Below are 16,447 nucleotides of genomic sequence, written 5' to 3'. Positions count from 1 at the left end.
TCTGCATTACTGTAGTCCTGGTGTATTAGATTTTTTATTTTCATGAAGATTATAGGCTAAGATTTTCTTATTGTGCCCTGTCACAAACAGCACTGGGATATTGCACATTCCTGAGAATTACAGCACACCAGGAAATCAGTAATAAGTGGAAAATAACAAAGGTTTGCTGCAGTGGTGTTAGGCCTTTGCTAGATTCACTCTCCACACTTGCCTTATAGCCATCGTCTTCAAATGTATGAACTTCTCAAAATTAGAAATTGCTTCACATCATGGACCTTCAGGGTGACTTAGGAATACTTGGAGTCACAGATAGTAAATGCTCAGTGCCAAGGGTTATATGCCTTATGTCTGTCTAACAGCTGCCAGTATAATTGCATCATGAGCATCAGCACAGCCTCCCAGGTAGGTGGGCAGGGAGCAGAGTGAGGAAGAGAGGATCACCCTCAGGTTTGGAGACACAAGGTAAAGAATCAAACCCATCAACAAACTAACAGTTTTGAATTGGCTAAGCTCTGCTGTCAAAATATAGAGTATGGGATTCTACATCTTTTAAAAGACCTTGTAAGTAACAGTAGGCTTGAGCTTGGTGTCTGAAAGGAAAGAGACCAAACTGGAAATTTTATGTTTTTGCCTTTCATTTAAAATAATGAATGTAATATTGAGGGCTCAAAGAATGTAGGATCTTGTTTTTGAAACTGGGGTACTCTGTATTTACAGAGACTCTGAGCACTTTGAGAATAGGAGTGGAGCGAGTTGTTGGTGACATGGTAATTTAAGGATTAGCTGAAGGAAAGGACCTTTACTGAAAGAGACCAAAAAGTAACAGTCAGAGATATATGTAGTTTTGTTATTGCACAAGGGAAAAAAGTTATCTTAGATCATGTAGGGAGCTTTAAAAAAATTATGATGCTTGGCCCCACCATCATAGAAGCTCATTTCATTGATCTGAGATAAGACTTGGGTATCAATATTTCTTAAGTGTTTCCCCAGTTATTCGAATGTATAGTCAAGGTACAGAACCAGTAGAATATAAGTTTGTTGTGATGCTTAGCAAAGATTTATTACGCTCTTAACAGCAATCTAATTGCTTCCCTAAACATTAAAGCTACCTGGATGTTTTGTTATTTTAAGCAAGAAAAGTGCATTGGTATTTAGTTTCTCGTAGTTTCAAAGTAGGATATATTACTCTATATTTGCGATCTTCCTTTGCAGACTGATAATTTTTCAAAGTGCTTTTTCACAAAGATTCTGTATTGTCCTTAAATTTAGAAAAGTGGGCCATAGCTTATTTTGGTAATGATAAAATTTACTGTTTTATAGTTGAACATTTGTTCATTCTACTGATGTTTATTGAGCCCTCTTCTGTCCTGGATGCTGGAATTGGTGCTAAGAATACAGAAATAAGTCTATTCTAATTCCCGCCCTCAAAGTGCTTACAGAGGACATAGAAATAGTAAGAGCAGTAAGATGTTGCAAGTGCTGTGATAGATACAGTGGGAAACACAGCATTTTGCTGTAAAGGAGAATAACTGGGAAGAATTTAAGGAGGTGGTGATGCGTATTCTAATTCCTTAAAGTGGTTTAGACATTTGATAGACTGGTACAGGAAGAGATGGGCCTTCCAGGCAGAGAAAACAACAAAAGCCAAACATGGAGAGATTAGAGAGTCCCACAGATACAGGAAACTGCATGGTGGCTCCTGGTTACTCAGACATAGAGGGCAAGTGTGTGTGTGTGTGTGTGTGTGTCCAGATGAGAAAGGACTTTATATGCCATGCAAGGGAGCTCTGTGGAGTTGCCAATTTCAGATCAGATTTCCATTTTAGAAAGATAAACCCTTGAAATAATATTTTCTGATGCACACACACACACTTATTGAGTACCTGCTTTATACTAGGAACTGTGCTAGATACTGGGAATTTTAATATGAATGAGAAACAGGGAGGACACAGAAATTCTTGTGCCTGGGAGAGCTCCTCAGGGTCCTGCTCTGTTTCAGGATCTTGAAGAGATACCTGCCTGTCGTGTTAATTGCAGAATTATTCACAGTAGCCAAGAGGTAGAAGTAACTTCATTTCCATGTATCCGTGATGAAGGGATGAATAAAATATTATGCCTATATGTGTACATATAGACACAGGGTCTATATGTACACATATAGGCATAATGGACTATTATTCAGCCTTAAAAAAGAAGGAAATCCTGCCATTCATGACAACATGGTGACATTATGCTAAGTGAAATAAACCAGATGCAGAAAGACAAATACTGCATGATCCTACTTATGTGTGGACTCTACAATTGTCAAACTTGTAGAAACAGAGAACAGAATGGTTGTTACCAGGGCCTAGAGAGAGGGGAATTTGGGGAGATGTTGGTTCAGGAGTACAAAGTTTCAGTTATGCAAGATGAATAAATTCTGGAGATCTGATGTACAACAATTTAATACATAGTTAACAATTGTATACTGTATACTTGAAATTTTATAAGAGGGTATATCTTAAGTGTTCTCATCACACAAAAAAGAAGTTAACTATGTAAGTTGCTGGATATGTTAATTAGCTTGAGTGGTTATTTCATATTGTACATGTATATCAAATCATCAAGTTGTACACTTTAGATGTGTACAATTTTAAATTGTCAATTATACTTCAGTAAACCTGGGGAGGAAAAGATTGGATTTTTTTTCTTTTGTGGCCAAGTTCTTGAATAATTTCTATTGAGAATCTAGGAGAAGTTAGCTATCTTACTAATTTAGAGGTAGCTTCCACAATAAAGTTCTTTAAGTTAGGTATATTATTTCCACTTTTTTAGTAAATTAAATAATTTTACCTTAATGTATCTTTCTGTAGAATTATTACCTTAATGAGAGAATGTTAAATTGACTTGTCATCGAAATGTCAAGTAGAATCTATCTCATATAGAATGATTCAGTTTTTAGATTAGCTCAGTAATGTTAGCATTGGTTAGAGTTTTATTCAGTTAAATACTAATGATCATGTAGTTTTTACCTTTAATTGCCCCTGATTTTGCACTATGAACCTATTTTTGCACAGATGAACCTATTTTTAAGTTTGGCCAGCTAAGGAAAAATATCCTCATTCTTCATATTAACATCATTTGGATTACTACTGAGTAGATCTTGAAGTTAACTAGATATATTTTGTTTGTTGTAAGGTAAGCAATAATATTCTCTGATTGCACGCAACCACAACCAACTCTTAAGCACAAATGGAATTCATTAGATTGACATCAGTAACTCATAGAATGGATAAAGGACTGGAAAAGTAGACCTGGAAAGAGGTACTTCAGAGAGTTGGGAAGTCAGAACATCAAGAATGTATCTTCACTGGTACATTTTAGTTAGGACCTCACTGCTGGAATGAATAAACTGCTTCTTTTGTTTATTACTCTCAGTGAACTCCAGTCAAGATTCAGAATTCAAGGATGGGGTTTTCAGCCTCTTAATTCACTTGCCTGCTCCCTGGTGTACTGAAGTGGTGAGAGAGGGCCTTCCTTACACAGGATCCCCCAGGAAGCTTTCCTTCTTGTTCTGACAGGGCAAGTGCCAGAATTTAGTGTGTCCACATTCCTCACAAATGGTGGGAAACAGATGCAGTGTGGATGAAAAGTGGCCCTAATGAGTATGCTGAAATCTCTTATGTTCTGTTCGAGTACCGGAGCTTCCCAGAGAATACAGTATCATTAGGATTTCTAATGATAATTACTGATAATTCAATTACTTATCATTAACTGAGTTCTAGCAATGTTGTTTCCTCAGATGCACGTTTGCCTTTCCTGCATTCTGCTCTGACTATTTCTTGTAGGCCACTTACGACACTGGAATTGAGCTCTCCAGTGACATGCACTAGAACCCCTAAAGAGGGAATATGTGAAAGAAAAATCTAGCAAGAGAACCCAAAATAATGATAGTTTATTTATAATAGGTTCTCTTCAGTAATCTCCATCTCTGTTTTATACGATTTTTTGTCAGTCTTAGAAGTTTTCTAATCACTCTTTGTTGTTTTCATAAAAACCAATGATAAAGTCCCTTTAAAGTCCTTTAAAAATTTTTCATTCCTTTCCCACTGAAATGGAATCTTTGGACCTAGCCTAGAGGAATATCTTAATGGGATACTTTGTCGTCGACTGCTGCCTGTTTCACCTCTAGTATTCCATTCTGAGAGACAGTCTACTGTTTACATTAGATACTGTTTCTTTATGGACATAATGAAGCAAATAGTTTTAAATGCACACAGGTATCCTGTCAGATGAGTATTCATATGTAGCTTGCTAGAAACATATAAAAAATAGGGTTATTCCGTTAGAACCACGGTTAATAGCCAGAGGTGTGCAGGTTGATTTTTTCTAGTGCAGGGTTGTTTTATTAGCCCACCAGTGACTCTGCCACCTATAGCAGGACTGTTGTCTCTGCAAGTCAGTGGCAGGCACATGTTACTTTCTGATATGAGCTGATGGCTCAGAACATGGATACACTGAGGTTGTGGACTCCTGTTTCAGAAAGTAGGTTTTTCAGGTGGAACTTTAAGGTCTTTTGGAGGTAGAGTAAGAGCTGTACAAACAGAATTCTGCGTTAGATTAACTACTAGTTCAAATGTTGAATTAGTCTTGTGAGAATGATCAGTTGGTTTGTGAAGTTGAAATTGTGGCAGAAAGCTAGTTCTTTTGCAAGTTGTTATAACAGCTCTACAAAAACGAAAATAAACCATGAGTTGTAATGGCTTAATTCTGTAGTTGAAATATTTCCAGTGGATTATATCGTTCAGTGCAGTTGTTGATTTAATCATTTTGTGAGGCTTTATTAGTGGTCCCCTCTATCAAAAACAATTATAGGAACCTCATGGATTTTTCTGTTTTCCATCATTTTTCTGCATTAGTTTATTTTTATTCATTTTAATTGTTTTGTTTACTGAGTTAAATTATTTCAGTAGATTGTGAATTTTGAAGCTAGAGAATCACACACATGGAATCTTTACTTTCTTTGATATTTTTAACTGTCATCTGATCACCTGTAACTTTAAGATATCACCATTGCTTTGTAGTTAAGATGTAAAATGCAGTCCCTTAGTCCTTTAGCAGTATCTCTGGGGAAGAGATAGGAAATCTGAATTTCACAGGTAGTGATTTGTAGACAAAACAGTCCTAGCCCTGACTAGCCTACCTGTAGTTCTGTTCACAGTCTGTTAACATACCATAAAAAGGTGAATTTGGGGGCGGCCTAAATTGATGCCATTAGGTTCCTCTGCCATGCAGAGCAGTGAAGACAAAAGCACTCACCATCTTAATATTCACAGGACTGTGCTAAAGAATAATGATTTAAGATCAAGACAAGAGTTAACTGCCCACCTCACCAACCAGTGGCCTTCCCCAGGAGCTCTGGATGTCAATGCTGTTGCCTTGGATACGTTGCTTTACCGAAAACACAATAAACAGTGGTATGAGTAAGTGTAATACCTTTTTTTCCAACTAATTACAAATTTAGTTGTACCAAAACATATGGCTGTCCACTTTGGTTTCTCATTCTTCATTTTTAGCTTAGAACAAATGTAGGATTTAAGACTATTTTGGCTTGGGAAGGTTAGATTAAGGCAGTTAATGTTTGAAGATAAGGCACCCTGGAAAAGTAAAAAAAATTGAGAAATCCTTACGCAGTATTATACACCAGCTACCTACTTAAGTTAATCTTCAGCCAGTCATTCAGTTAAGTCTGTGAGCTCATATTTAATGAGCCATCTATTTTTTTAATTGAAGTATAGTTGATTTACAATGTTTTGTTAGTTTCTGGTGTATGGCATAGTGATTCAGTTATACAGTTTTATGTATATGTTTTTCATATTCTTCCTTGTTATAGTTCATTACAAGATATTGAATGTAGTTCCCTGTGCTCTACAGTAGGTCCTTGTTGTTTATCTAGAGCCATCTATTTTTGAATTCTGGCGTTAGTGTTTGTATTTGCCTTAGGACTAATTTTCATGCTTATTAGAAAACATCAAATTCCATTTCATGACAAGATAAAAAGAAATTTACTTATTCTTGGTGGTTCTGAACGAGTTTTGTTCATTTTCAATAAATCTAATTTTGGAGGACTTTGAAGATATCATCACTCTACCTGAAGGCCACAAGATCCTTTTCCTGTTTTTGTCCCAATGTTCAGGACTATTTCATTTAGTCACAGTTTCTCAGTAGTGAAAGAGCTGCAAAATCTTTGACTATCTTTAGGTAATCTTAATTTTGGAACTTGTAAATTGTGTTAACTTCTTTTCACTTTTAGCCACTTTCCAATCTTGGTAATTTGTTTCAATGTCTTTATTTTCCTGTCTGTCTTCAGGTAATTTTTTGATCATGCTCCCTGGTCTCCCTCCCTCCCCTTCCATCCTCTGTCTTCCCTTCTCTCTCTCCCTTTCCTCCTTTCCTCTCCGTCCTCTCCTCCCTTCTCTTCTCCCTCCTTTCTCTCCCTCTTTTTGTGTTTTTCCTTGCTTTTCTTTTAGAGCCCTTGTTTTAACTTTCACCGGTAGAGCAACACACTTCTTTCTGTGCTTCTTAGGGTGCCTTTCACTAGGTACTAAGTAGCCAGACATTAAATTACAGAATAAATTAGTGGAACTCTCTTTACCATCGACTATACCACGCTGCTTAGTATGATTCAGGGAGTTGACTGACTGACTCTTTCATGGATTGGAATCGAGTGCTTTTATGCCCTTAGGAAAGTTATAAATAACTGGAATATGTCTCATTTTGCTGGTGTATAATTTTTGTATTTCTTTGGCATATTTCATTAATGGAAGAAGATTAGTTTATTTGTATTTCTAATTTACAGTTGAAAAACTGAATTTGTAGCAATACTTGGTACACTTATCTATACATGAGATGCTCGTGCTTTTTTAACTGCAAAAATATTATGTCCTGACAAGTTAAAAGACTAATAACTATGCCTTTTTATTGCAATATCTACATTGTCACTTTAGATGGTGGGAGGTAATATATTTTAGCCAAAGGACTTGCATGTACCCCTACCTGCCTGTAGAGCTACTGAAGAACCAGTGAGGAAGTCTAAGTGGAAGATTTATTTCTAATTTACCTTTGCATATAGTAATAGTGACTGGTTGTTACAGAGTCTTACAGCAGCAACAAAAATAATCTTGGTTTCAGAAAAGAATGCAGTGTAACTGCCTGCTTGTCTGTTTAGCATGGATCCAGATTTTATACCTCTTGACTCAGTTACTCCATTAGTTAAAGAAGAGGCACCCATTCCTTCCCAGCATCATCCTTTGATCTGACTTGACCTCAGATGTTGACATTGCTTTTTGATGGCCCTATTGCCAAACTGATATCCCTGAACAGAAATTATGAAGCTAGGGAGTAGTACTGAGATCCCTGGGTCTAGAGTTTAAAGTTAGGACTTAGAGGTGTCTGCTGCTTCCTTGCTGTGTAACACTAAGCACCACTTGCTTTTCTTACCTGTTGTTTCTGCACATGAAATACTGGCGGTAATGCCTATTTAAACAGAATCATAAGTCATATGAGGTAATAAGTTCCTGGAACCCAATCACTTCCTGGAAAATCTTTATTTATATATTATAAACTTCCTTTTTATTGAGTTCTAGTCAGTTTACAATGTTGTGTCAATTTCCAGTGTAGAGCACAATTTTTCAGTTATACATGAACATACATATATTCATTGTCCCATTCTTTTTCGCTGTGAGCTACCACAAGATCTTGCATATATTTCCCTGTGCTATACAGTATGATCTTGTTTATCTATTCTACATATGCCTGACAGTATCTACAAATTTCAAACTCCCAGTCTGTCCCTTCCCACTCCCCTCCCCCCTGGCAACCACAAGTTTGTATTTCTATGTTTATGAGTCTGCTTCTGTCTTGTATTTATGTTGTTGTTGTTGTTGTTGTTGTTATTATTATTTTTAGATTCCACAAATGAGCGATCTCATATGGTATCTTTCTTTCTCTTTCTGGCTTACTTCAGCTAGCATGAGATCTCCAGGGACATCCGTGTTGCTGCAAATGGCGTTATGTTGTCAGTTTTTATGGCTGAATAATATTCCATTGTATAAATATACCACCTCTTCTTTATCCAGTCATCTATCTATGGACATTTAGGCTGTTTCCATGTCTTGGCTATTGTAAATAGTGCTGCTATGAACATTGGAGTGCAGGTGTCATCCTGAAGTAGATTTCCTTCTGGATACAAGCCCAGGAGTGGGATTACTGGGTCATATGATAAGTCTATTCCTAATCTTTTGAGGAATCTCCATACTGTTTTCCACAGTGGCTGCACCAAACTGCATTCCCACCAGCAGTGTAGGAGGGTTCCCTTTTCTCCACAGCCTCTCCAGCATTTGTCATTTGTGGACTTTTGAATGATGGCCATTCTGGCTGGTATAAGGTGATACCTCACTGGAAAATCTTTGTTTATAGTCTATGTAATCTTTTTTGTTTAAACTCTCATAGGACCTTGTATCTTTCATATTTTCAGAATATACACTCATCCACCAGCCCAAGCTCTGCTTTCCTAGAGGCTGTAAAACCTTATGTAAAATTAAAATGACCAGCAAATCCCCAGTTGTTCAGAATAAACAGTAGCAACTTCTTGTAAAAATGGAAACTTTGGATTTTCAGAACAGGATAGTGAGGTATAAATCATCTTTGAAACAGATCATAACTTTTTATCAGGATCTAGTTTCTACTCTCCTCGAATTTATAATATAAGCCAAAGCTCTTAAACTAACTTGATCACTAATTCCTCTTCATTGGATCAATATCTTACATTAAGTTCAAGAAACATTTATGAGAAACTCCAAGTTACAGAGGAGGTAGCCAAAACCTGTTTAGTAGGGAACATTAGCTCTCTTGATGATATGGAAAAAGAAACTGACCCCATAATGAGAGTTGTTATAATTTGCTGCTTAAGAGTACGGGATGTCCAGAGTTATTTCTCTGTCTGGGCTCTGTAAATTTATTTTCCCAATTGGCTTTGAGAAGAAAGAGGGTGTGCTGTTTGATCCAGAGAATTTCATGGATTTGTTGACATTTCTTAAAATGAGCCGTTAGATAACTTGGCTGTGGTCACCTGATTGTGGAAGGATCCTTTTCACAGTAGATCTTAAATTTATTTACAACACTGATTATAAAACTTTAAAAATATTATTTCCAGTTTATTTCTTGATTATTTAGACCTGGAAACATTAGTTATGCTGGATTTTGTTGTATCTTTCCCTTTACTTCAAACATAAGAATATCATGTTAAAATTTTTAAGTTATTACAGGCTTGCTATAAGAGCTCAACAATGAATAAATATATAAAACACGTTCCCTAAGACACACATAGAGCAATCGATTACTTTTTTGTTTCTAAAATAAGTTCTGTCTTAATGTGTATATGTAAAATCTAGGTCACATGAGCTTGTTACATATTTGTTATATAATCTTATTAGATTATCTGTTACTTAACCTTTTTAGATTATTGCCTAACCCATCATTCCCGTCCCAAAAGATCAGATTCATTGTCACCATATTCATCTTTTCTACTTAAGGTTTTTTAGTTTTCTAAATTTATCATTGTCTCCCAATTTGGCTGTCATTTATAAAATTATTAAGAATTACAAGCTTTTACAGGCCTTTCATTATCTACTATTTAGGCTAATTTTTCTTACTGACTTCTGATGCATTAGATATAATCACTTCAGATGCATTAGAAGTTCTTCTTCCCATGTGTTTTTCTAATCTTTTTAGAGAAGAACTTCCTCAAGCACTGAGACTGTAGGAGTCTTTTATAGATAGTTAAGTTTTTGCATTAACCTGACTCGCGTGTATCCCCGTCAAGCTCCCTTGCATCCTTCCATTAATTTTAGTAAATTGAGTTTATAGACATTTTGCTGAGCAAATGCTTATTTTGTTCCTTAAACATACTTCTATGAAAATCAAACCAAGAATAAAAAGAATGGTCTATCTCTTTTCCATGCACAGCCAAGTGCCTCTATGTATACAGTGCGCATCTATTTGTTTTTACTTTCTGCATGTGGATAATGTCTCCTTCTGTGGATCACACACTGTTGTCCAGTGACTACCAGATCATGTTAAGTTATTACTGACCTCAAGACATCTGATGGGCAAATAAGTGACAATAGATTATTCATATCATTATTTCTGATCATTGATACAAAGTGTAAGCTTCAAGAAAAACTTATTTAGAATTGAATTCAGGTCTATTGCTTTATTTCCTTTTAGTTTGCCTTTATTTGGTATCAGATTCTATGTATAGAGGTTTGTATTCGAATGGTTTTAAAATGTTTAAATAGTAAGATGTCGAATGCAGTGGATTTTATTGTCTCAAATGTTCATGACATATGACAATTCCTGCAAGTTAAATTATATTTAACAATGTAGTGGCATAGATTAAACTATAAACTTTTATATAGTCATAATACATAACTCTTACTGTCTTGGGTTCTTATTTTGATTAAGCTATTGCCATTTTAGAAATCCCATTCTGAGAAATAGGAACAGACTGTTCATTAGTTTGACATATCTGGTGGGCTACACTTAAATCTTACAGTGTGATTTTAATAAGTCTAGAATTCTAAGGTAGGACTTACGATATTTTAAAGAACTCCGATAGACAGATAGTTACTCCTTGACAACAAAATAATTTGTCAGATGGAGCTGCCAGTCGCATTGGAAATCAGGTAAGAATGTGGAAACCAAAGCCATTCTTTGTCATTATTGAATTAGATTCCTTTTAGATGATGGTGACTAGTTAGTTCCATGAAAAGAAGATACTGTGTGATACTGTTCTTAATGTCTTATGAATAAGGTGCTTAATTCTGGCTTACAATTTTTATTATTGCTTCAAAACATCGGTGTCTACTAGTTCTGTTTTAATGTTTATTGACATTTGGTTAAGTAAATAAAGCCTATAAATGTGAGGAGAGTAGAAAGGTCCCCAGATCACTTTGGATTTAGAAGTGTGATATTCTGAAAGGAACTTCCATAGTCCACACAAAAAGCTCATCTTGTATTGGTGTTGCTGTTACCTTAGGATGCTTTCAAGGTCTTTCCTTCCTCTGTGGATGACAGCCCTTCACATTCTGTAAACATGTGCTGTGAAACTCTCAGTCCTTCCTCGAGAGTCAAATGAATTCTAAGTCCTTTTTGCTTCTGGGTATTTTGTTGTTTGTAAATATTCTATGCATAATTTTAAATTTAATGATATTAATTAAAAAGTTTCCGATAATGAAATAACAGTGTCAGAAACTCATCTTTTAAAAAGCAAGCCTTCTACCTATTAGGCACAGGAAAATAATTTGATTAAATATAGTATAGTTTACATAGTCTATCTCAGCATTTATAACTGAATTTATAACTGAATTTTTCCTCTGTTGTAAATAATTTCTAATGAATTTATTTGGTATAAAGTGGGCTCCTAATTACAAATAGGTAAGGGAAGGAGGTTAATTATCTTGACAGTAATTTAACACAAACAGTATTTTACTACCCAACATTTTCTAAACTTCTAAATTATAGGAACTGATAATAATAGTTTGTTATTATTGTTATGTAGAAACCATCTGTAAAAATATCAGGGTACTGGGCTTTGGAGATACTAGCTCATCATTAAGTTATGTCAGTTTTGTTTCTACATTAAGTGATGTGAGGTTTTCTGCACCTTTGGCAATTGATAATGACCATTTCTTAACTAACTTGATCATCAAAAATTAGTGTAAGGATTTAAATTTGTGTGACAAATTTTCTCTTTTCCTTTTTTAGTAGATTAAACAGACTTCCAAAGAAGGCAGAAAGAAAAGTATAATGGAGATCATATTGCAGCCTTGATAAAGTTTAGGGAGAACAATGGGGAGAAACTAACCAGAAATTAAGTAAATTGAAGAAAATCATTTAAGAATGCTTCTAGGAATTTTTTTTTTGTGAGAAGAAATTGAAGTAGTATTTCACTCTTGTCTTACAGAAAAAGTTATCAGAGTCTTGACCAGTTATCAGCTGAAGTTAGCCTTTCTCAGACTTCACTGGATCCAGGTCAGTCACAAGAAGGAGATGGAAAACAAGACACATTAAATTTAATCAGTGGAGGTAAGAAAAAAATCTGTTGAAAAATTACGTTTTCCTGCACTATATATACTTTGGTTGCAGAGAACCGCTGAAGAATATTACTGGCATTTCTGTGACGCATACTAGAAAGTAAGCTGCCATTATGATTAAAAATGGTCCACTCTCATTTTTTTCCCTCATGTGTCTGTAGCTGACCTTCTTGAAAGATACTCTGTCATTGTTACCTGTATTTCCTCACTTCCTCTCCTCTTTTTTGCCCACTCCAATTTGGCTTTTGTATCTCTACCACTTGCTAAAATAAAATGACTTTTATAGAGGCGATCAATCAGTGGCCTGTTGCTGAAGTCAGTCCTCTGTCTTCATCCTGTTGAACTTCTCAGCACCTTTTGAACCAGCTGATCACTTCCTCATTCTGGAGTCACTTTTGGTGCTTTATTTTCTGAGTATTCTGAAAAACTTGGGGAATGAACATGAAAGAGTCTTATTTTTTCCTGTTACTGCCTTCAGCTGTGTTCTAATGACCCCTCTCCATTGGGTTGCATCTTCTTGAACAACATCATAGTCCAATTTCATAGCTTTTCAGGCTACTTTCAATTATATGATCACATTTAAGTTTCTGAGACTCAACATACTCATTTTTAAGCTTCAGTAGCATAGTTGGTTCAAAGTTCTTTTCTTTCCTCCCCCCGAGTATAGGCTAGATCTGTGACTCTAGCATTTTGGATTGGACAGATGGTGCTGGTATGATCTGATGCTCACATTTTTTTCTCTCTCCTCTGCCCAGTTCTACATCTGCTGGTGTGTGTGAGGGCTAGGGAAAGGCAGAGAAATCCTTACCTTAGATGGACTGTATTCCTCTTTGCCTCCAATTTCCTCTGTCTTCTCCATTACAATAAATAGCACCATCGTAGTTACCATCCTAGATGCTACTTTTTCCCCTTGTGACTAGAAGTCAGTTTATTAGCAAGTCCTGTCAGCTTCCCATACAGCACGTGGAGGCAGTATACATTGATCCCTTATCCCCATTACTGCAGCCCTAGTCTAAGCCTCCTGGACCACGCCTCTTGGGTGGACTATTTTCATCTCTCATTCTTGCCTCCTCCTCACAGTCCATTCTCCGTATACTGATCAGTGATCCTTGAAAACATAAATCAGAAAATATTATGCCCCCACTTAAAATTCTCTAATCACTTTCAATGACAATCAGGATAGAATCGAAACTGCTTATCATGGCCTCCTACATGATCTTGTCCTTACCAGCATCTGCCTTGTTTCATACCACTCTTCTGTTTGTTCCCTACACCACAGCAAACTGACCTCCTGACTCTTCCTTCAAGCTGGTTTCTGCTTCAGCTCTCTTTACACTTGCTTTCCCCACTGCCCTGAAACTACTTTCTTAAGGTCTTTGCTTGGTCACCTCTTTATCAAGTCTCTGTCCAAGTATCAGATCTGTAAGGTAGTTTTCATTGACTGTTGTACTTTAAAATAACCACCCCATTTCTGTATCCACCCTATCCCAGGCACTCTGTCACGTTGCCCTACATTACATTGCGATTCTTGTCTGTAACTCCCCACTGAGATGGAAGCTTCCTGAGGGTAGCATATCTTACCCATATTTTCACCTGATAAAGACAAAGCTGAATTTTCTGCTTCTTTTAAGATGGTTGTTGAAATATTCTCAAAGGGCCTTAGTCTATTTTAGTAGCTTAGTAAATAGTGTGTATTAACTACAGATTAATCTGTTTTTGATGATGTGGATAATAAAGATAACATATTAGAGTATTTAATGTAAATGGAAATGAGTAAACTGGTTGTAATTAGAATATGTATATTTTAAAAAACTAATGCATACTATGGATTTATTTGTAATGACTTCATATAAAATGCACATTTATTTAGGGTTTTAATCTAATTTCTAATTATGGGCATTTTAGTATCAATAGGACAAAATTAATAATGACTATTTTTATACTATAATAACTAATGTATAGAGGAAGAGGGAGGAATGAATAGGTTGAGCATACAGAAGTTTTAGGGCAGTGAAACTACTCTATATGATACTGAAATGGTGGATACATGTCATTATATGTTTATACAACTCATAGAATGTACAGCATTAAGAGTGAACCCTAATATAAACTATGGACACTGGGTGATAATGACGTGTTCATGTAGGTTCATCCATTGTAACAGATATACCACTCTTGCAGGGCATGTTGATAATAGGGGAAACTATGCATGTCTTGGGTGGGGGACCTATGGAAAATCTCTATACCTTTGTGCTCCATTTCTTTGTGAACCTAACTACCCTAAAAAAACAAAGTCTATACATATATTTTAAGTATTGGCTTTAATAATTCAAGATTAAATAACATTAAATATTACTTACTGAATTTCCATACCCAAATACTTAATAAAATGATCCAAAAAAAGAGTAAACCTTAGTCCAAAAATTCACCAAGTTAAATCCAACAACAAAAAGGGCTATAGTATATTTAGGATTGTGTAAAACAAAAGAAGATTTTTTTTCTAAGTTTGAAGACACACATTCTTTCCATCCACAATGTCCCCCAATAAAAGCCATACAATAAGGAAACCATACTTTGGTACATGGATAACAGGAGAATTCTCCTGAATTAAAAATTTCATAAACCACCCACATCATCCAGTCCTCTCCTTCTGAGGAGCAAAAACTATGAACAGAATTGCTGTTTAAAAAAAATCACATCATTTGAGAAAAACTATTCAGTTGATGGAAACTTCCCCCAGAAAAACAATAGGGAAGCATGAAAAAACTGTAACACAACCAATATAATTTTATTAAACATTCTCAAACAAGCATTTAGAGATATAATAAAAGCATTTTAAATCCAAAATCAAAAACTAAAAACAGAAATGTTTAAGAAACAGGAAGAAATGAAGTGACACAATTAAACTCTAGAAAAAAATGAAAGAAAAAGCTAATCATATCAGAAGTAAATATTAAATTATAATGTCTCTACTGCATTCTGTTGATTATTTTGTAGTTGGCTTTATTCCTTTGATAACTACAAGTTTAAAAAGCTAAACATCTAATCTGTTCTTAGAAACAATAATTAGTACATATGTGTAAACAAAAAATGTGCAGTAAACTGTATATATGTATTTACATGCAATGTAATGTGTCTATGCAGTCAAACTGTAATAATTCTACCTAATAAAACTGAAAAAGGAGAAAAAATTATGTCTCTAAAGAAAACTAGATTTGAATGAAAACTTAATATAGGATATTGAAGAAAAGCAGTAAAACAACCAAGAGAATGAAAACAAGATAAAGAAAGAAGTAAAATGAGTTAAGAAGTGGTTGAATTGGAAGTCAAACCAAGAATACTGACCTTACTTATCAGTGTAGTCACCGAAGAAGACAAACAGTGGAGCAGAACTGATACTGAAATCTGTAACCCAAGAAAAGTATGTGGACATAAAAGACCTAATGTACAAATTGATAAGGCTAACCTAATGCCAGAGAAAATTAACCTGTAGTTATCAACTCCAAGACATATCCTACTAAATTTATTAGACGTTAACAATAAAGGAAACACATTCTGGGTTTCTAGGCAAAATGATCAAATAGCTTACAAGAGGAAGAGAATGAGACACTAGCATTATACCTCTCAGTTTTACATCGGTAGCAACTAGAAAAAAAACTACAAACCTTGGTAAGTAACGTAATTAAAACAAAAGTAAACTTGCCATCATGTAGAAAAAGAAACATAGCAAATAGAACAACATCAAAATGTTGAGAGAACACCAGGAAAAATTTACAAAGTAAAATGGCAAAGAAAACATATATAGAGAGAGAAACATAGGAAATATAGTAAACACTTAATAATTATAGCAAGATTATAAGTCATTCAGAATAGCTAAAATATAAAGAGAAAGACAAAAAGTATACCAGGCAAATGGAAACACTGAGAGAGCAGAGATTGCAAGTCTGATATCAGACAAATAAGAGTAACAAAAATACAGTAAGCATCACAAAGAAGGACAGGTTTCAGTGCTAAAAGCCACAATTAACATGTAACAGGATTATACACCACATAAAAGCATCTACCTTTATAGGAGACATTACATACTATTCTCAGTATAAAATCAAATGGACAGAAAATAAGTGAGGGCATGTAAGACCTAAGGAGCATAGTCAGCAGGGTAGCTCTAATGGGTATATGGAACTTTATACTCTTTAATAGATAATATTCATTATTCTGTTTCTGTTTTTCAATTGAAGCAATTTTTTAAAAATTGAAGTTGATTTACAATGTTATGTTACTTTCTGGTGTACAGCATAGTGTTTCAGTTACAT

General features: G+C 35.2%; 1 protein-coding gene across 8 annotated transcripts in view; it reads left to right on the top strand.

Annotated features, from left to right (window-relative positions):
- The window catches only part of RUNDC3B (RUN domain containing 3B), a 120,201-nt gene that overhangs the window by 87,056 nt on the left and 16,698 nt on the right, over window positions 1-16,447 (top strand). For 6 of the 8 annotated variants that reach the window (XR_012074533.1, XR_012074532.1, XM_072965072.1 and 3 more), the window contains 2 exons: window positions 5,316-5,462; window positions 12,005-12,126. Coding sequence is in view for 6 of the 8 variants with exons in the window: in XM_072965072.1 (XP_072821173.1) it covers window positions 5,316-5,462; window positions 12,005-12,126 (269 nt within the window). In the remaining 2 variants the exon portion in view is untranslated. The remainder of the gene's footprint in view (window positions 1-5,315; window positions 5,463-12,004; window positions 12,127-16,447) is intronic. The other 2 variants (XM_072965076.1, XM_072965075.1) reach the window with 1 other exon arrangement.

This window comes from Vicugna pacos, chromosome 7 (genome assembly GCF_048564905.1).
Source record: "Vicugna pacos chromosome 7, VicPac4, whole genome shotgun sequence".
Classification (NCBI taxonomy): domain Eukaryota; kingdom Metazoa; phylum Chordata; class Mammalia; order Artiodactyla; family Camelidae; genus Vicugna; species Vicugna pacos.
The sequence above is the reverse complement of the archived record's forward strand: the minus strand, read 5'-3'. Positions and strand labels throughout refer to the sequence as shown.